General features: G+C 42.6%; 1 protein-coding gene and 1 pseudogene across 1 annotated transcript; both read right to left on the reverse strand.

Moving 5' to 3' along the window:
- Positions 1-379: 379 nt before the first annotated feature.
- Positions 380-7,641, reverse strand: LOC119919360 (annotated as a pseudogene).
- Positions 7,642-8,773: 1,132 nt separating this feature from the next.
- LOC119919361 (lysine-specific demethylase 3B-like) lies at positions 8,774-21,531 on the reverse strand (the record flags this gene model as incomplete). Its single annotated transcript, XM_038739765.1, is given in 22 exon segments — positions 8,774-9,857; positions 10,855-10,989; positions 11,132-11,308; positions 11,714-11,853; positions 13,528-13,551; positions 14,123-14,242; positions 14,366-14,496; positions 15,179-15,269; positions 15,413-15,584; positions 15,720-15,992; positions 17,102-17,355; positions 17,453-17,753; positions 17,834-17,961; positions 18,092-18,199; positions 18,399-18,551; positions 18,708-18,922; positions 19,055-19,271; positions 19,360-20,545; positions 20,657-21,006; positions 21,009-21,215; positions 21,218-21,353; positions 21,472-21,531. Coding segments are annotated over 22 exon segments (4,659 nt in total), but the record flags the coding sequence as incomplete, so codon positions are not given.
- Positions 21,532-22,078: the final 547 nt, after the last annotated feature.

Raw genomic sequence — 22,078 nt, forward strand, 5'->3', positions numbered from 1 at the left:
TGATTCTTTCAGCGTTTTGTTTGATCTGTCTTTCGGCTGGGTTTGCACATTGAGGTTCCTGTGTTAAATGTGCCACTTTGCCCTGTCATTCATTGTTTCACGGTCTCTGGTCTCCTCTGTATTCAGTTCACAGCTAGCCAGGCCCGAGCCAGCCAGCCGGCAGTGTAGTGAGACACAAAGAGCCCTCTTCTCAGCCTCTCCTCCCACTGGAATCACATGTTTTCACCCCTACTCGACACTTCTTTGCATCTCATCCTTTTCCCTGCCATCCTGCAGTGCTTTAAATCACATGACTCTAGCTCCCCCTGTCCTGCTCTGATAGTAAAGTACGGCCTCTGAGTGACACTCAGCCCAAACAACAAACTGGACATACAGAATGTATGTTTTTATGCAGATGTGTGCGACTCCTAATGAAGCAGCGTGGGGGTTGTGCGTGTGGCCTTACTCTGTCGTGCAGTGGAGCTCTTGGCCCGGGGCAGCGTGCTGGCCCCGAACTTATCTCGTCCATCGGGTCCCGTCTCATGCGGCGTCTGGAGTGTGCAGAGATAGGTCATCGTCAGCGTTGATGAGAGTCAGTCCTGCATGCTGAAACTCCGCAGCTTGTCTGACAGCACGCCTTGTCCCTGGGCATCACAGCAAAACCCAACACAGACACGTCAAGATATGGGATAGCACGAGTCCTGAATATCTATCCCCTACTTCTGCATCACTCATATCTTACAGAGAATAGGTCATCCAAATAAAATATAACTTGCAAATTCTCATGTTTGGTGAAACACTGACTGATTAAGTTAATCTGTAGTGTAAGGCTGACAAGACAGAATTCTTTGACAATTATATTCAGCAGCCAGGGTTCAGAACATTTAAGCATTTCCACCACTTGAATGGGCATGAAACTCCCCTGATTTATCATCTAGAGCTGCAATGGTTACTACCTTCATTGATTTTCTGATCAACAGAACAATTATGTGAGGATCTGATGGCATTCTCTGTTTCATATCTCTGTTAATTGAAAATATTTCGGGTTTTGGACTGTTGGATGGATGAAAAAGGTATTTGAAGAATTGTGATGGCCATTTTAAGCCATTTTGATGCTATGAATTGAAACAATTTGACAGATTAATCAATAACGGAAATAATAGTTAGATGCAGCCATATATCATCAATAAATAGAGAAAACTACATGGAAAGATGATGTTGATGCAAATACCGACTTAATTTGTGTGCATAAACATTAAATCTCTGCTTGAATGTCAGTTAACGATATGGTTAATAGGATCTGTTTACAGTATGTGACAAAAACCTCACACTGGAACATAAACAGAACAGGTGCTTTTGTATACAATGCCTTTAGTAAAGACTTCCACCTAACATTACTTTAAATATCGGACTTTATCTGCAATCAATCACCATTAGGGACATTGATTTGGCAGCACCAACAATTTACTCTTTACACGAGCCCGTCACAACATCAGATCAAGAACAAGTCGCCTCTAGGCTGCTGCCCTTGTTTCACACTCACAAGCATGCTCCCAACCTTTTGGTGTCAGACAGTAAACTAAGCTATTTGGTGCTCTTGACCAGCCTGCTTGGCTGTTCTTTTTTTAAACATACAAGGGGCATTAGAAACCAAGCCTAACAGCCTTTGGGGAATCCAACTTACTGTATGTCAGTAGACAGATGTAAATACAGCTGTGAATTCATCCCAAACATATTAGGATGCATTGGGATCACTTAATCAGCACTTGGCAAGGCATCTTTGCACAAACCATAGGACCTCCTTGTTAATGTTAGAGTGTGTCTAGCATAGCAAAGCTCCCAGTGGTAATTTTGCTGTGACGAACAACTCAGAAAAAGCTTACAAGTTTGTTCCCTGCAACAAGTCACCAGTCACCACACACACACACACACACACACACACACACACACACACACGTTTCCTACTGTTGAAAATCACACAACGTGATCTCAGTGGTCACTGGAGAAGAAGCATTTGAAACACATTTTAAAAATCTGTGCTGAACGGCATCTCAGACTGGATTCAGACACAATCTAAAGGCACAGTGTACAATGAATATATTACAGATGAAGAACATGAAGGGAAATCTGCATTATTAAGTTATAATGCCATCTGACTTGATCTGAGCACACAGCTCACCTTGGTGGCTGCAGTGACAGCAGCATTAGCAGCCAGTTGAGACCCCTCTTTCCAAACCTCATCATGGTCTCATAGCTCCTGTCTTTGGCCTGTGCGATGTACTCATCTATCTCCTGTAGGACAGGACGATAGTTGAAGGGGAAGAGTGAAAGATGACATCGTAAGCAATTGGGACAAGAAGGAAAAGGACAAATAGCATATTTCAATGTGGACATGCAGACCAATTTCTGCACGTTTGCAGCAGTGAAATGCGCCAATTTTTCCATTGGGAGATGGACATAATGACTTGAAAAGGTTGTGTTCCTACCTTCTCTTTGTTGGACAGGGTTGGGTGGACAAACTTGCGATAGAGGACACTGGAGCCCTTGGTGTATGGGGACAGGAGCCAGATCACAAAGGCAATCTTGAGCTCAAAGTAAAATGGAAACCTGAGAAATGAAACAGAGTTAGAACATCAGCAGAGAGGAACTGAAAACATAACGTCTTTGAGGAAGATACAAACACCTGAGTTATAAAGAAAAAGAGACAATGAGAGAAGCTAAGACACTGATCTGATATCTGAAAGGCTGAATAATGGTGTGAGTTGCATTTCATGAGGCACTTTAATAAGATTTCAGTATACACTTAGCACTAGATACACCGAATGTGTCTATTGGTATTATATAAGCTGTTTGTTTTATTTATAGGGTCGTGATCATGAGCAGCTCCTGACTCACCATGATAAGAGCAGGTCTGTGGCCGTCTCTGCTGTAGTGAACAACGCAAATACTATCCAGTACATCATCCACTTCACCTGGAGACACACACACACACACACAGGCAAGTCATAACACAAATAGCACATGAAACCCACAGCATCCGTGCCACGTGCTGAGACACGTGGAAATAAACAGACATGCCAATGCAGAAACGCAACATATGTTCAGTCCTATCGGATCACATCAGTATGCATGGTTAATGTCCCGGAGAAAAAAGGAAATGCAGGGCATTATGAAATCCCATAAACTGGACACGTAAAGGGAAACTAGTTTAGGAAACAATACCAAATGCCATAGATTAAGTGGAAATACATTATCAATAAGTAAACATATTGGCATACCAAATGTTACTAAATTAGAGAAAAGCCCTGCATGTTTAAAGGAACAAACAGGTAGCAGTCATGCAGCTGTATAACACACATAGTGCTGAGTCATTAAAACAAGCTAAACAAGAGGAAAGGAGGATGAAAACATCAGTCCTAAAAATGGCGTCCTTCACTCCCTCTCTTTCTCTCCCTCATTCGCTCCTTCTGTGGTTGTCTGCTTGAGCAGCAATTGAGAGGAGGAGGGGGGTGCCATAGTAACCTGCCAGGAGGAAACTGTTCTCCAGTGCAAAACTGGGCAGAGGGCCAGAGCTGCTGTCTCCTCCTCCACTGCCTCCTGGACGCCCCCCCTTTCTATCATGCCTTGCAGTGATGAGGTAAGCAGGGAGGACCCCGACTCTCAGCCAAAAGCGGAACAAGAATCTGTTGCTGCTGCGAAGCTAATGTGCAGAGAGGACAGGACAGTCCCGGAGCCAGCACACCAGCTCCAGATCCTCGCAAGTCTCCTTCTCCTATAGCTAACATAACAAAAACAGCATGGTCTTGGCAAACTAGTACGGAAGTCGGAGTTATTTAACGTTACCGGACACACAAATCATGGCTGGAGTAGTGTTGTGTGTCTCGGTCCGAGCCTCTTTGTTTTTTTCTCATTTACAGAGCCAGGGCTGAGTACAAACACCTGACTTTGTGCACACAGGGAACGGAGAACTAGCAGATCGTGAGGAGATATTTTAAGAATTTAACAAATCAGATACCCCACCTTTAAAATGTTATAGGTGTTAGTCTCGGACAAAAGGGAACATATCGGTGGTTCCCAACCTTATTGACTTGTTTCCTCTTAAAACAAAGCTGTTCCTATATGGTCAATCTTTTTGTGACCCATCACATTCATTTTGTAACCCCTAGATTGGGAACCACTGCACTACAAGATGAGTTTTTATTTAATCTGAAGCATGGTAGGCTGCAATACTTGATCATAAGGAGGTGCTTGCACGTTCATGTATTCTCGGCAGGTGTTGGATAAAACTTTTCTGCTCAAACAGATGAGGATATCCACAAACTACTGACTTTTATTCTACATGGAGATGACTATGTTTCTACCACCTTTTGTATTCAAAAAGCTGTTGTGTCCATGTAGAATAAAATATTTAGTAATGAAATGGAGATAAAGGTTTTATTTTGTCTCCTAGACAAATTATGGTGCCTCAGTGACCCAGTTTCATAAAAGGTTGGTGTGCCCCAGTTAGCTGCCATGCCATGCTTCTGACCTTGTCCGGGAGATCTATGGCTGAACAATTCACCGAAATAACAATGCGGCCTGCTGCAATTTTCAAATCACAGGAGGTGCATTATTTGTTAAAAAGCAAAATGTGGGTCAAACACTATTTTAAATTAAATATTGTCGAGCTGGAGAAATGTCCTGGCCTACACGTCATAGTCTACAGACTTAAGAAAGCATCTTTGTTTGGCACAGATCTTTGCAAAAATCTCACCATAGACATTTAAACATTGTTTTTCAATGAAAATGAGAATAAGTGTGTAAAAAATTATAAATTCCTTCCAAAATCGCAAATCATATCTCAATTACAATATCAGTCTAAATAATTGCCATTAGATATTTTTTCAAAAATCATTCAGCCCTACCCTGATCATTATCAAACACGCTTGATATTTTGGTAATGAGTGACAGTGCTCAAAGAAACAGAAAAGTCAGTGCTGCCAACATCAAAACAGAAATTACTCCAGGTAATTAATACGTGTCCTCCATTTAAACAATGTCCAGTGTGTGACTGGCCTAAATTTTATCTGTGGGCTTTGTTACACTCCTTCTCAATATGTGCATTTGAAACTTAAAATACAGGGGTAAAAATATCTAAAGAAAGTCAAACAGGGCAGACAGGAGTCAAAACAGTCGGCTGTGCTTTATAAACTAGAGGTGATACTCACATATTCCTTCACATTCTTCGTTTTGACAGCCTTGTACGAGGAGTATGCTGGATAGAGAGTCCCAAAGGCAAGACTGCAAAAAACAGAGGAGCAGAGAAGCCTGGGTCAGAGGAGGATTCAACGTGAGGACATGGCCTCAGGGTGTTGACACCTAACCAATGTGTTCCTGCTTAAAAAGCAGGTTAGCTATGTTTGCACTAAGCTTACGTAAACACCAGTTGCTTTCTGTATTATTGAGCAGTTTATATTTAAAGAAAGTCGGTGTCTATGTGGTTTTGGTCTGAACGGTGATGCCACAGTAGACAGCTGATGGGCACTGGCTTGAAAACACACACTGGCCTGATAATCAGTAGAAAAAAAAAACATAATGGAGATCACAGAGTCAGGAAGAATGCAGCGAGATAAAGTGGAAAAACACACAAAGGTCTGCCAGGGGTGGGTCACCATGTGTTGGACCACGTGCAGATTGGGACACTATGCACACAGAGCCGTGTTTTTGATGCGCATTTGGTCGCATCCTGTGCCACTGTGGTGATTTGTGCTGATGTGACAGGATGCCTAATGCTGAGTGAGGGGACAGCAGGGAGAACACACTTCAGAAAGGCACTCGTTTGTCTGTATGCCCACAGTGTAAACCACTGGGTGTGACTTTATCTAAACTAAGGATTGAATGTTTTTCTACACTGATGCTTGTGCTCCCAGCTGTTAGTAGCTGGAGCATATCTACGTTTTTCTCAGCATTTAAGTAGGTCTTCTGTCCCAGTAAGTGGCTGAGCTGCCCAGTCATGTGTGCAGCGCCTCTCAGCTTTGCACAGTAAGCTGTGGCGACTCGTGGCAGGCCTCTAAGGCAGTAGACACTCTCAGCAGACGCCCTGTGCCTCTTTGTGTCCCCATCTCAAGTTCACTTCTCGGAGCTTGAGGGCATCCCGTCCTCTCGCTGAGACTTCAGTGATTTCAGACACGCTGCTTATTCACCTGTTTTTTTACGGTTGGGTTAAAACAAATAGAGGCAGCTGCATGTTTAAAGTGCAGATTAAAGATGAGAAATGAATGATCCTGTGTAAGACGTGCTGCAGCCATTATATGATGCATATCCAGTCACATTGTTTGTCTCCCATCGACACCTGAGGGGTAAGTGAAGTGGAAGAGCCAGCTGGAAGCCACTAAAAGTAACGTTTGCCAGTGTTATCCTCTACTTACATAACCAGAATATTTATAGGGATGAGACGTCAATAACATCTCCACACCTGGGCCTTTCATAGACACTGTTATAGTTATGTTCGAGGATTATACTGCCAAGCTTTAGTCCAACCTGTTTAAACCCACAAGAAAAATGATGGCATTGTTGAAAGATAGGTAGGTCCTGCGGTCAGAGAACAAAATATCCTGCTTAAAAGCACCCAATTGACATAAGTGTCTATAAAGGATCAGGATGATGACAGCTGCTGGCTTTAGTTGAGTCATCCACACTGTCGTGATATGGTGTGTACAGGTGGAAGCCCAGGTCTGAACTGTCCATAGCAAGGAATATTATTAAAATCATACAAATCATCCACTATGATCTGGCCAGTTCCTGAACATGGGCCTAGATATGGATGGATAGACCGACATCCCTGAGCTTAGCCTTGCCATGACAGTTTTACCAAGTCATGTTCACAATAAAAGGTGCTGAGATGCTCAGTGTACAGACCAGCGATACTCAGACTGTGGTGTTTTGTTTTTAAAAAAAAAGCCACTGCAGGCAGTTTGGAGTCTTGTTTACTTGTCTGCAGCGAGGCTGGAATATTAAGCAGGTTTCACTTGAATAACGTGGCCGGCTAACAAATCCTTCCCCTGCCAACACATTATCTGTCAGGTCGTTAATGGCTAGCCAGCATACGTTAGCTACCAGGGGCTAGCAGGCGCTTGGTGCAGCTTGTATTGCATCATTGTATTCATTAAAGACCCATAGCAACGGTTGTAACGGCTGCTATACACAGCTGCTTACCTCAATGCCCAAATAAAATTTTTACCCACAGTAATTTATCTAACATACATGAATGAAATGTAACTATGCGGACAGAAAACGGATGACAGAGCACACAAGCCTAGCTAGTTGGCGCGTCGCAGCCTTCAGCATCAGACAGCTGATGAATGGAGGAGTCGCAGATCTGGCTTTAAACACAACAACAGCCCAGCCCATACTCACACTACTATCCTCGAAATGATCCAGGATACCATCTTGCTGGACGACACCGGCCGTGAGCCTTCTCCGCTTCAAGGAAATCTAGTTAGCCAAGCGGGCTAGGTGGCCCCCCATGCCCTTCTCTCCAGGACGCGGTTTGTTGTGATATGACCCGGGAGGCTGGCCCGGTGTCCTGCCTGTCCGCTCTCCTGTGTGTGTGTGTGTGTGTGTGTGTCTGCGGGCTAGCAGCAGCCGAGGATGCGCTGCGGTCTCTGGATCCAAGCTGCTCGGCGCTCTGTCTCTTCTGGAGAGAGACTGGCTCTTAAAGGGCCAGAGCCCCGCAGTAAAATGTGTCATTTTAACTTGGGAGAAAACTGCGCCTTTCACAGTGCTCCTCCTATCTGCTGCACCGACACATGATCCTATCACCTCAGTTTACTAGTGGCATTAATGAGAGAGAAGCCAGAGAGCACATGTTTAAGTATTTGTTGGTTTAAACTAACTAGATTTATGCTTGCATCCTCTTCAGCACATTTAAGCTCCCCTGCCCCATTTCTGTGATCTACTTACTAATTCAGACATGAGCAGTGAATGCTAGGCCACACAGGACAGAATCTAAAAGCATGTAGGATCAGTAAAACACACCGATAAATAGTAATCTGCACTGTTAACACTTGTAACAATACAGCTAATGGAAAGCCATGCAGGACTTAATTGTCCAGAGCCTGTTTTATGGTGATTGAAAACCAGAAGTACTGACAGACTATTTGCAATTTCAGGGTGTCTGGATAGAAACCAGAGGATTTGCAACGTTTGTAATGACAACAAGTATCATATTTTGTTTGACTGTCAGAATGAATGCATAATGAATTTCAGAGAAAGGTATCTTCAAAAGTATTATTTAAGGTGCCCATCTATGTATAAGTTGATTTTGTTGCTGCAGTTACAGTTATTGGCATACATCAGATTATTTATATCTTGTTTGTGCTCCATCCCATATGATTATGGTCCTGAGATTGAGACCTTTATTTTGTAAATTAGTGGCAAATAAAACCAAATTCAGCCCTGAAAAGGAGAGAAATTAAAACTTGAATTCTAAGTTTCTTTCTTAATTTTTAAGGCAACAATTTAATACTATAACAAGTGAATTTAAGATGAAAACACACTAACCATTTTCAACAACACACAAGACAAACCAGTTAGATAAAACAATCAGGCTACTACCTAAACAATTCAAGTCAATCAACAGAAAACTGTCAACTATTTTAATAAACAAGTGATTGTTCAAATCATTTATCAGGAAATAACTCAAAATATTTGCTGCTTTTTTCTGTTTTATTATAATTGTGAACTGTAAATCTTTTGACTAAATAAAAAAAATTTACAAGATTAATTGCTAATGAAAACAATTCAACACTTTCAATACTTTTACAATAATTTTAATACTTTTCAATGACTTAGACCCTGGTTGTACACACACAGGTTTTGTTCGTAAAAATTACCATTAAAACAAACAATAATTTTTGTATACTTTATTGTGAAAAATCAAACAGACTGCTAAGATCAATATATATATTGATACAATGTTAATGGCCAGTAGTTCTGTTCAGCTGCAATTGTGATTCTTGAACAATATTGTTGGAAGTCTGCAGTTCATTCAGCCGATGGGACAAAGATAGGTGACCAAAGAATAATGTAAAAAATAAAAACCTGCCCTCTCTGAAGTCCTCCTGATCATTACCTTGTGGCGTATAAAAAGAAAAGACTTCTTACTCTAAAAGTGAAATAAGAAAACAAAAAATACAAAACTTTGGTCTGCTTCCCCTCACTGGCTGCTTCGCAAATTCATCTCAGCCACAGAGGGCAGAAGCAATCAGCTGTTTAAAAACTCCAACAACAACAACAAAAAAATCTACAAAAACATGTTAACCTCGCTCCTATTGAAGAAAAATAATATCACTGTCATCAAAATAGGAAAGTTAGCCCAGTACTCACATTTTGTCAGTCACTTATATGGTAGCTGAACCTCTGCTCCAAAGGCACGTCAGCTTTTACCTCCTTTATTCTCACATCTTACATATACAATGAAAACAACAGAACAAACACACTGACCTTAAATACAGAGTTAATCAAAAAAAACAAAAAAACAATTGGAAAACAACTAGACAAGTTTGAGCGTACTGTGTAACAGCGATAAAGGACTTCCTTCATCAAGTGCTGCCTAGCCCCTCCCGTCTAATCCCTCCCCAAATCAAATGTCCTCTTTCCCCAAACCCAGACCTTCACTGTCCCAAAAAACCTACAGTCTATCTTTGCACTCTGCAGCTTGTACTTGTGTATGTAGGTGTGTAATGCATACTGTGTGTGTATTTAGTGGGGTGGTCATCACAGGCTGGTTGTTTTGGGACAGCATTAAGTGAGAGGAACTAAGGGCGTGCCAATTTAGGTTCGTGAGCCTTCAGTGTCCCAACAGCGTCCTTCACAGCGTGATAGATGATGTTCTTCACCTGAGAAAAACAAAACAACAGGAGAAGTCTGTTAAGCAACAACAGACATGGAAACAATCTCCTGTCCCAGAACATTAATAACACTCACACCGACTGACAACGGCTGGGTATTGTTAGAAAATGTTTTCAATACTTTACTTTCAGGAATAATAACATGATTTTTTACTACTTTTTTCCATTTAACAAAATAAGCAAATCTTCTCAAAGGTTACATGTTGTCTAAACAGAAGCAACCATACGAAAGCTTCATCCAAGAAATAGAGACGGAAATTAGCAAAATCATAATTTCGATCATCAACAGCTTAATCAAACAATGAAAAAAGAAGAATGCAAATCTGAGCAGCAACCAAACTTTTTGTCACTTAAGGCTATTTTAAGGTTCCTTTAATGATGCATGGAGAGTTTAGAAATATCCAAAGCAGAATTTTAAGATATTAATTATAGTTTAATGTCAAACTGCTGAAGACTTTTTCCCTATGATTGATTATTGATCTTCTACCAGCGTGCACATATTTGAGACAAACAGCTTCAAGTGCTGTCTGGAAGATTTTAGAATTAACCTCAATAAATGGTAAGATTAATCTCAGCACATGAAATCGAATCTTGAATGAAATGTATTTTTTTTTATTCACTGTTCTGAACGCAATGACACGCTTTATTTTTCTAAGTTCATGTGTCTATATGATGTCAACTATATTGGTTGAACTTAGGGCTGGGCGATAAAACAATAATGATAATTATTGTGATATCATTTTCCTCAATAACTATATGAACTTGATTCCCGTAAATTCATTCTTTTTTATTCAATTACTCTAAGCCACAAATAAACCTAGTCTGAATAATCACTTCTCTTGTCCATGTAAAGCGGCAGATTATACAAATGTAAACACACAGCTGCATAAACTGGGGCTTAGAAACAGCGTAACACAAAGATCATTCTCTAGTTGAGTGCATTAAAATGTGACACTGAAACTACACGAGAGAAAAGCAGACCAACCTGTAGCTTGTCTTCGTGGTTTGTATGAGTAGTGGACAGGTGTCTGAACTCCTGCGTCAGTCTGAAACAGTGCCTCACATGTTCAGGAGACACAAAGTCCTCTGCCACCTTGATGCAGCTGTACAGGTTGTGCACCTGAGAGGGGAAGAGCAGAGCATACACATTATGTAATAAGATAAGAAAAATATGGATCTTAAATTATGGCCCATTCATAAATAATATCTAAATAAATGGATATCTATACAAAATTTTCTTAATATAACAAAATAAGTCTGACCTGGTGTGGAGCTCCAGCAGGGATAAATACGGCATCTCCTAAGAACTGTACAATGGACCAACCCTGGACACCATATTCTTCATAAAGCCTGCGGCGCAGCACCTGGTCCAGGTACCAGCTCTGGTCATGAATGGGGTCATGGTCTGGAGGGTTCTCTTGACCTTGCTCCTCTCCCACCTGATACAGATATGGGTAAAGCATGGCATAATGCTGTTAATTAACCTGAACCACACAATTATTTTTGGTTGTTGTTAGAAACCAGTTTATTTCTTAGTATTATAAAACAAGGATGCAGTGGAGGGTAACCCCATTCTGGGTTCAGATTAACATAAATTCAGAAAATGTAAGTAGGCATTAAAATACAGGTTAGCCCACATAAAGAGTTTTCTGAAGGGCTTTCACAATCTGATTTCTGACAGACTGTCTGCTGACAGCAGGCCATAAGATAGTGCACCGTTCACTCAATCTATCACTGTCTTTGTAAAAGGACACAGAGTCTGAGGGTAAAATGCGTTACTGCTAATGATACTGCAGCTCGAGAGATCAGATGCTGGTTTAGACAGAAATCTACTGGCTGCTGACCTTGCGGAGCAGTTCTCTGATTTTCTCAGCGTCCTTGGCCGCGTAGATGTGCCACAGAGCTCCAGGTTTCTCCTTTATTTCATACACCCTCCTCTTCGTCATTTCATCCACATCGCCCTCCTCAATGGTGGTTATGACCTCTGGAGGAACCAACATAAAGAACAACACACACACATGCAGGGCACCAAAGGGTCATCAGCAGTGTGTCTATGACAAGATCTTACAGTAGAGTTCACCTTAAGTGGCCTCATGAATGAGGGTTTGAGTTGTGATTGTTGATGTTTCAACATTACTTGAACATTAGTGTCTTTTCTTTACTAAAGTTTGATGACTGACGTATCATGCCTCAGTCCTGGGAGAGTGACCGGGAGTGTCAAGACACATCCGCATTTCTCATCTTTCAGAGCAGAATTCTTAAACAACTGAATTAATGTACATCCATCATATTGTTTGACAAAAATGGCGCAGAGCTGTGGTTCTCAACTGGTGGCTCGTGACCCCACAGTGGGTTGCAGGTCTATTGTAAGTGGACTGCAGGATTGTAGGCCATAATAGTTTTATTCTGAAGAGCAATCATTTCCTAGAGCTTTTCTGTACTGTTCTGTGTACTGTCATGACACAGACATCCTCAGCAGCAGTCACGTGCGTTTCACCCTAAAGAAGTCAAAATGAAAATGTGTCTGAACAGAAGCTATTAATATAGCCTCTAGCAAAACACGAAAATGCCATCACAGTGCCCTAACAGGACTGATGTTTCTAGTGCATTAAAGAATTGTATAACTGACCGGACCAGTTGAGAACCACTGGGGCAAAGAGAAGCACGAAGTTACAAACTACACAATCACATTTACTGACACGATGTTCACATCCACAGCCTAAGGTTGATTATACAGGGCAGCTAACACTCCTGCCCGAACATTTAATGACCTCTCATTTTAGTACTTAGTTATCCAGAAAGATGATAAGTGAAAACAAACACATTCATGACTAATGTGTTTGCTTCAGTGGACCTTTGTCTTTCAACAGCTCAAAGTTGTTTATTCCTGGTGTTTCCCTTCACTACCTAACAATGTGTGTGCATGTGCGTTTGTGCGCTGGCACAGTCATTATTATTTCACAAAAACAAAAACACTCACAAATGTTTCATTCACAGCCCTAAATTTAGTGGCCAGGATGAATCAGTTAAATGTGTGTTTGCTTTGATGTGCGAGTAAAGAAAATCCCTTGATTCTAAGAAGAAGACGAACCAGTGTATGAGGACAGCATGCCTATGGTCATACTGTTGGGTATGCGTCAGTGTCACTGTGATGTGTGACAGGAAGCCAGGGAATAGGGTTGCCAATTCTAGATGCCCTTCATTCAAAAATTTCTCCCACAGTGTAAGGACCAGAGCACAACTCACCCAACACTAACAGTAACTGAAGATACTCCCAGTGCGGTAATTATATTAAAACTTGTGTTAACTCCATGTCAATTAGTGGAATATAAACGTTGCTGCAGATGCTGAACCCAAAACAGTACAAATTTTCTAACCCCACCTTGAAATCTACATAGAAGAAGAAAGGCAGGATCTCCAAAGGGCAACAACAGAAATTTGAACGCCATCCAGTATTCATTTAAGATGTTATAATAAAGGTTGCATTTACACAGAAATGTGCAAAACATGCTAAAGCAGAAACTAACAGACGGGGTGCAGTGCTCTGGCCCCTACTTCACAGATAACAAAAGGATGGGGGGGAGGGGGAGGTGAAGAAGGGGAGTTAGTCAAGAAGAAGGGCATGCTACTGAAGTGATACAATTGAAAGTCTACAGACCTTTGCGCCCAGAGATATCTGCCTCTGTGAATGAGAAATTTTGCCACAGTGTAAATGAATGAGACCCACTGATGGGTCTTTTCAGGGTCCTAACCAAGTCAAAAAGGCCTGGAGCAACTAAAACAGTAAAAGCATAATGTTCGGGGAAACAGCTGTGAAAATATTCTTAAAGATTGTTCAGGAGGGGTCAGTTGATGAAGGACAAGTGAGTAATGAACAGTGTTTGAAATGGATTGTTTCTTTTATCTCCCATGTATATTCTACACAATGTCTTGGACTTAGTAAGGGCAAAAAAATCAAATCATGTGCATATAATATTGTAAATAGAATATATTTTTTACAGAAAATTATTTTGTTTTGTGAAATAAGTAGATCTTTTCATAATGTTTAACAGCTCAACATTGTACTATAAAATGTTCATTGAGAGAGAGAGAGAGAGAGAGAACGAGACAGACAGACAGACAGAGAGAGACAGACAGACAGACAGAGAGAGACAGAAAGAGAGACAGAGAGAGAGAGAGAGACAGAGAGAGAGAGACAGAGAGAGAGAGACAGAGAGAGAGAGACAGAGAGAGAGAGATTTAAGTCCACTGACCTTCTTCCTCGTTTCCATCTCCGTGAGGGATGCCAACATACACCATGACGTTGACAGCATCAGAAACATCCAGGTGAAGGTTAGTGGTTCCCACCTTTCTGTCTTCAGTGGAGATTAAGCCTGCGGGAAAGAAAGACAGTGAGGGAGTGAGAAGATGAAGGTGATGACAAATGAGAGCTGGGACATCTAACTGAGGTGACAGGGAACGGAAAATGTCTGTCAGACTCAGCCACTCCTTCTCACCATAGGCGTTGTACATCTTAGGACCAAGGTCAGGGCGCACAAAAAAGTTGGGCAGACGGGCTGCAAGGTTTAGACGACCATCTCTTTTTGTGTACTCGGGCAAGGGAAGGTTTTCCATCAAATCATCAAACCTGGGAAAAGTGCAAGACAACATAGATGTGAGATTTGCAAATCTTAACAATTCACAAAGACAATCCTAAAGCTAAAATCAGATTCATCCTTTTCTAAAATCTTATAAGGGAAATAACTGATTCACAAAAATAGTTTTGCATCCATGGCCTGTGTGGCATATCTCAAACATTCCTTAAAGTAACATAGCCAAAATATGGTGGTTACTCCACATTTTTGTGTTTCTCTCTCCCATTATGTGTCTGTGCTCGGCTGACTTTTTCCATCAGCAGTATGTTATAAAGTTGCTGCGATTAATAAACTTCCATTTTCACAGCAGCAGGTGCGCAGCATGTGGATCGAAACCAATGTGGTACTGAATGACGTGCACTGGTGTGTTACTGCAGATTGTAAAATACCCACCATGTCAGCGTTTTGTAACATGCAGCTGTTTATATATATATATATATATATATATATATATATATATATATATATATATATATATATATATATATATATATATATATATATATATATATATATATATATATATATATATATATATATATATATATATATATATATATATATATATATGTGTGTGTAAGTAAATAACCCTCTATGGACATGAAGCAGGAAGCCTCGTTGGTGAGCAAATGCATTACACACACGTGGAAGCAACATATTTCTAAGGTTCCTCACCGTGTGGGCATCATGTCCCTGAAGTCTTCACCTGGAGGCCAATCTTTTAATTTCAACACCATGGGCTGGCCGTCATTATCTTGCAGTCGCTCTGCATTCACAAAGAAAAAACATACTAGCTACTATTTCTGACAGAGAAACACGAGCTAAAATAAGACAATGGCATGCATGTAAATCAATTAATGCAAACAAATAAGCATTAATTAATTTAGGATAAATTGCTTAAGCACTCACTGGAGATGACCTGGAAGCCGTCCCAGAAGTCTCGCACCTTCACATCAGAGATGATAGCACAGTTTCTACAGTTGACCAGGTCTACATCCTGGTCTCCAAACTCCTTACTGAAGGCATCGGGCAGCCACAAATGGCTTTTCAGCCGTTTGTGTATCCCTGACACCAACACAGGCTGGAAACAAAGGAGAAGAGATTACACAGATGACGGGGCAACAGAAGATGTTTCACCAAAAGCAAACTTTCTTGTAGTGGTCCGTCATGTTTCTGCCACAGACGCCTCAGGAGTTATAGCAGTTGTGGTTCTTACTTGTCCCTGCTTCCAGCACTCCCTGAAGATCTTCCAATTGTTGCTGTTGCTGGGATCCTGTAGGCAGAGGAGTCGCCCGTCACAGAGCCAGGAGTGTGAGGTATGTGGTTCCAAAACACTAAGGCCCATAACTCCATCTTTGCGGCCCCCCAACACACCTAGCTCGCCGCCCTCAGAGGCGCCGGTCCGACGGCCTTCAGCCTTCTTGGTCTCCACAACTGAGGCAATGATGTGATCCAGGAAGTTCGGGAGGCTGCTCTTCAGCTTGTCACTCTGACAGACAAAAAACACATTATTTGATTACCCAGCTGTGTACTCACAGGTGAATAATCATCAATCAATCTTTTTTTGGAAGTAATTTCTGTTTGAAGTTTCTGCCCTGGCAATTCCTGGTTCATTACTACATCAGTAAAGGCAGTTACACAATTTGTAATCGACACTGACTGACTTAAGTGCATGATTTCATACATTATTTGAAAGCATGAAATAATGCATTTGAGACTTAACGCTGAAAAATCAAAGTACTTTCCATAATCACTATTACCTGTTGCTGAAATACACCAAAATGTGGCGGTCAGCATTATAAATAAGATTTCAAGTGACTCTGGGTTTGTCTGGTGATCTATTTCTCTATTTACTCTTTTTCTGTGATTGTTGTGGCCTAAAATGCCTGCTTTTGTGGTAGTTTTTCTAAACACTGCAACTTGCAATGTTGTTGGGCATTTTTTTGCTATTAAATTGTGGGAATACGTGAAATTTGCAAAGGTAGATGTGAGATATATATAGATATTGAGAAATATTGCTGAATCATTAAACAGTACCTCCAGAATGCAACAGCCTGTGTCACAGTGATCTGTCTCGTCTGACGTCCTCCATGCGTTTCTGCCGCTCTCCGTGTATGTTTTGCGATGGTTGTGTTTGTAAGTAGACTGTTTTCTTTTATGTTCGACCGCAATACTGCACATTTTGCAAAACAGTTTACCTCCAGCTTTGGTAAAGAAGATGTGGATGCTGTTTTTCACAGCCCTTTGCTGTTTTTGTTGGCAAATGTGAGACATTGGTATGACATGTCTACTCTGTCTTGTAAACAAGGAATTGCGTTTGCTGATGTATGACAACGTTTTGCGGGAAACAGCGATGATAGGTCAAATTTGCGGAAAAAATGCGGTGACTGGTCAAAATTTCGAGATGTGCTGAATTCACAGAGATATGTTAAGTTTGTGTTAATAGTTGTGATCGTAACTAACTCGTAATTGCGAGATCCCGGAGGGACTGGCTAATAGACTTTTTAGTAAAGATATGTACACCTGGAACACATAAAACTAAAAGGAATAATACTTAAAACTAAAAGGAATAAGGAATAATACAAACTTTATACGTACGCCTGCTGAGGTAAATACAGAGGGGAATGGAACCCCACTCTCTCCAGGGCCCTGGGGGAGTTTGCCAGGTCCGGAGTTGAGCAGGTCCCGGAGACTGGACCCCTCAGGTTTGGACTGGGCCATGCTGGAGCCCAGTAACAGGCTGTTAAATAGCTTAGGGCTGGAAGCTGAAGGCTTTGACAGGACACCGAGAGAATCCAGGCCAAAGGGCGGCCGACTGTCTCGACTCATCATGGAGCGAAGAGAACCAGATTCTTGAAGATTGCAAAGATGACATTGATGTAACATCAACTTTAATACTGATTATGCATTCAAATTACACTGATTCAGTATTTCCTTTTTTCTACGTACCCTTGGTGTCATCCTTGGCTTTCTGTGTGGCCAAGTCTGCCAGCCAGTGCAGAGCAGAGTTGTTGCCCTCCCCTGATAAGCGGGACTCCTTGGAAGAGGACTGGGGGAGGTTACAGGGGGAGGACGTACCACTGGCAGAGTTACTGGTACTTCCCACAGTTTCTCCTCCCCCACTGTCTGATGATGCTGCTGTTTGTGTAGTTTCTGTTTTGATTGCTGACGTTTCTCCCTCTGATTTTTGAATGGGTCCAGTACTAGAAGCTGCAGCTGCAAGGACGCCACCACTGCTTGTTGTAGACTGCTGAGACAAGCACAGACAGACATTAGAGCCACTTGTCAAAATGCAGAACTAAAAAAAATAAACATGTGGCACAACAGTACCTGTGAAATCCCATTGGGGGCACTAGGGCGCACTAGAGGCTTGGTGTGTCGACTGGCGCAGGGACAATTGGCCTTAATACCCCACTTGCCTCTAGCTGCGTGCACCATGTCACCTATGTTGTACAGAGCTAAAGGAGAAAGGGAATAAAAATCAATCATTACAACTCTTACTGTACCAATACAAGATTGTATTTAATACTGGATGCTAGTGGAGTAGGGACAGATACTTTTGTAATTAAATCATAATGTATATTTTACCTGTCCCAGGTATAATCTGCGTAGGCATGAGGTTCTGTGGCTCATGAGGTTGGCCTTTGGCACATTTCAACCAAGAGAAAACCTCATCCTCTGGACCTTCATCTACATCTGAGGGACAGAACATATTGACCTGTGTGTTTCCAACGCACCCAACCTCAAAAACATCTTATCAAGTCTTAACCTTGTCCAAACGTTTCTATTAATGTAATAAAGAATATGCAGTCAAATAAAACATATCAGTTTAATGCAGCAACATTGTTGGTTAGCTTAGCTCGAAAGTTCCCCAAATGTCGCCCTAACGACTCACCCTCTCTTGGCCTGTTCCTGCGAAGCCGATAGCAGTCCAGACACACTCCGAAGCCGCACTTTCGACACACCCAGTGGATGTTGAACAGGGTGGTCTCACACACGTCACACATTTCTCTGACGCCTCGCACAGCACGTTTCCACGCCACTTTCTCTGAAGGACAGGCCGCCAAAAAACAGGATTACACACACAATAGTCCCTTCTGACAGGTTGAGTGCTGAGACAAAATGTAAGATAAATGCATAAGACAATCTAAAATGCCAAAAAAAATGGACTCAGGTGAGATCAGTTAGATGTCTTTATACTCACGGTGAGGCTCCACCATCATCATGGCCTCCTTCTCAGACATGACCAACTGGCAGAACTGGTCTCCCACATTGGCCAAGATGTACTTGGACGTATCGAGGTCAAGGCCCTCTTGGACAGCTGGTGCAGGCAGCCACAGACCCATGGCCATTGAATCGCTCTGTTGAGGGCTCAGGAAGCCTTCCACACGCAGTACACCTTTTCGAGTGAAAGCCAACCTGGTAACAGGCAAATAAAGGTTCATTATGTTACATGTCATTGTTTGTGATGATTGCTTCCCTAACTTTCCTTAACTTTCGTTCAAGTACACAAAGCAAGATACTGAGCAGCACTAGCATATAAACGCGTACCTTCTGAAGTGGAAGAAACGACAGGCCACATTTGGGTCGTCATCATCATCACTATCTCCATCTGTATTTCGATATTTACGGTAACGCTCCAGGCGGCACTCGCGGCACTTGTGCAAGTGAGGGGCCACATTGATGCAGGAGCCATCCTGGAGAAAGGACTCCCCAGACTGCTTCAGACGACGCACTTTACTCTGGTCTTTTAGTACAGACTGGCCCACTGGTGGACACAATACAAAGTGTTAATCTAATTGCTTAGTTTGTCACCACAAATGATACAGGGGTTCTTGAGAGTGGACAGGGCTTACCTTTGAAAGGCTTGTTACGTGGACGGCTCTTAGCGGCCCCTTGGACTTTAGTTTTCGGCAACATTGCCCCATCCTTGGCAGGGTGTGGTGGTCCTCCTGGGACTTGGCCTTTCTCTGGGCCCTCCTCATTCTCACTCAGGTCTGACAAGTCACTGTTGCTGCTGGAGTCAGAGTCCTGTTTGGATGACTGGCCTCTTTCCTCCAGGGTAAACTTCTGAGACTGGCTCTGGTCGAAGGACACAGGGACCTCCTCCATTGCTCCAGGGCCAGTGCTTCCAAACATGGGGCAGCCTGAGGTGGATGGAGGCATCACCCCAACATCTTGCTCCTCCTTTGTACCTTCACTCTGTGACCTCTGTGACGAGGCCGGTGCTGGAGAGGAGGAAGAGTTGGGTGAAGCAGCTGCTGAGAGTGCTGGGAAAGGGGAAGACAGAATCCCCTTAGGTGGCTCTACCATAGTGAAGAGGTTTGGTTTGCTGTCCGAGGGAGGACCGAGAGTCTGTGACTCGCCCCCAGTGAGGCCAGCAAAAGAGGTGTGGGAGGTTTTGTCCCCATAGGCCAGAAATGGATTGGTGGGCTCTTTTGAGGCCTGCAGAAAAAGGTTCTGGTGGCTATCTGAAGTATTAAAAACAGATTGTAGCCCTAAGCCCCCCACAGAAGTTCCATTATTACTGCTCTTTTTAGAAGTACTCTGAGCCCCAGAGGCTGCAGCCAGACCAACAATACCAATAGCAGAGCCTCTTCCTCCTGCAGAGCCCCCTATGCCCTGGAAGGCAGATGAGGATTTGTTGAGCACACCATTTCCCGTCAGATGGGTCTCAGGCACTTTGGGCGGCTCAGGCTTTTTCAGCCCTTCACTGGAGGTTGTGGGCTTGAAAAGGCTTGGGGGCTCTTTACTCAGGGTATCAGACACTGTGGTGAAATAATTGGTGTCCTTGGACTGAGTCTGACCAGCAGCTAGACTTGGGCTGGAGCTAGAATTCTGGGTCATGCACTGGAAAAACAAGTTTTGGTCTTGCTGAGATTGAGTCTCGTTCTTTGCTCCGCCAAAGCCAAAGCCAAAGGGCCTGGGAGCATCCTGGGAGGTTGGGGTAGTGGCAGGAGCTCCATTGCTCTGAGAGGTAACATCCCCAAATACAGAAGCAGAAGCCTGGGGCAAACGAAAACCTGATGGAGTTTTAGAGCCCTGGAAAAAACAATGCGGTTAAGTAAAATGACGTTAATAACAAAACTGTGATCACTTGCGAAGGCATCGTATAAATGGTACTAACGGTACTGTTCATTTTGATCATCTTACCTCAGTCTGGCTTCCCCAGGTGGGGGCTTTAGGACTAAAACCAACAGAAGCAGAAAGTGTCACACTAGGGCCGCTCTCATGCGACCAAGAAATGGTGACAGGCCCCGGGGAAACAAGAGCAGCTTTGGAATAAGTTGACTGGGAAGCCTCCTCTCTGTCTGGCTGGGGTGAAGGGGAGGCCTTGGGGGCTGGCGCTCCAGGGACCAGGCTTGGCATCTGGCCTAGTGAGGGGAAAGATGTGGTGGAGAAGGGAGAGGGGGCTGGTTTGAGGGGAGGAGGGGTGGGGGTGTGAGTAACGGCAGTGGTGGAGTCAGCTGCCCCTTGTGTGGAGAGTGAGCGACCGTTTTCTTGACGTGGGCGGGATAACGAGGAGGAGTAGCATTTGATTGGTCCATCTGGAGAGTGGAGTTGGTGTTGGGGGATGGCCCTCTGCCCTGGGGAAAGGTTCCTTCTGAAGAGCTTCCGTTTTTGGTTGTGCTGCTGACTCTTTCGCTCAAGTCTCCACTCCAGATCCCCATCCCTTCCGCTGGGGTTTCGTTGGAATCGGCACAGTTTTGCCCTCAGCTCCAGTTTCACCTGCTCCTTTAAAACGTTTCAAGTTCAAGTCATCCTCACCTTCGGAGGCAGTCCTACGCCTGCGTCCATTGTCACCCTTCATTGTTTCACTGTCCTTCCTCCGCCGCCCATTCTTACCACACTAAATGGGGGAAATGTATTTTCCAATTCAATCTAAAGCTTAAAATACTTCCGCCACTGTATAATAATACACAGCACAATTACAGAATATAGTTAGATTTATATTATGAGAACCTTACCTCCTCCTCTGCCAGCATGACATGTATCACACGAGGATCTACCATCTGGTTTTCTTCTCCCTACAGCAGAAAAGGAGACATTGAAGTGGCTTTAACTAATTTTTAAAGTTAGCCTTTTTTTTTTTTTACTTTCTTGAAAAATCAATTCAATTAATTTACAATTTCCATGAATGAAAATGTATAAATAAAATGTGTCCTTAATACGGAGGTATACCATGTCTACTTACACATACATACCTATACATGGATGAAAGTCTGTGTGAGCATCTATATCTAAACACAAAGTCACGTGAACACACTTCTAACCATCTAGCTGTACCTGGGTACATTAAGGTCATCCACTGCAGCTATGACATCACTTTACGTAGCACAGCTATTTAGCCCATCTTGTTTCAAGACCTTCAATATCGGCTTGGATTTTTTAAGTGATTTTCTACTTGCTTTCAAAATGCTTCACTCGTTCTTTCCATTTGTTGACTTTTGAAGAACTTTGTTATTGCTTAAGGGCTTATTCTCCAAATTCTGAGAAAAATATTTCTCCCTTTTCATCAATTATTTAAGAAAGCATTGCACCTAATATCACAAATAAGATAACTCCTGGACCCAC

The sequence above is a fragment of the Micropterus salmoides genome, unplaced genomic scaffold, assembly GCF_014851395.1.
Source record: "Micropterus salmoides isolate LMB-PRFRI ecotype aquatic unplaced genomic scaffold, ASM1485139v1 Ms_hic_scaffold_2692, whole genome shotgun sequence".
NCBI classification, from domain to species: Eukaryota; Metazoa; Chordata; class Actinopteri; order Centrarchiformes; family Centrarchidae; genus Micropterus; species Micropterus salmoides.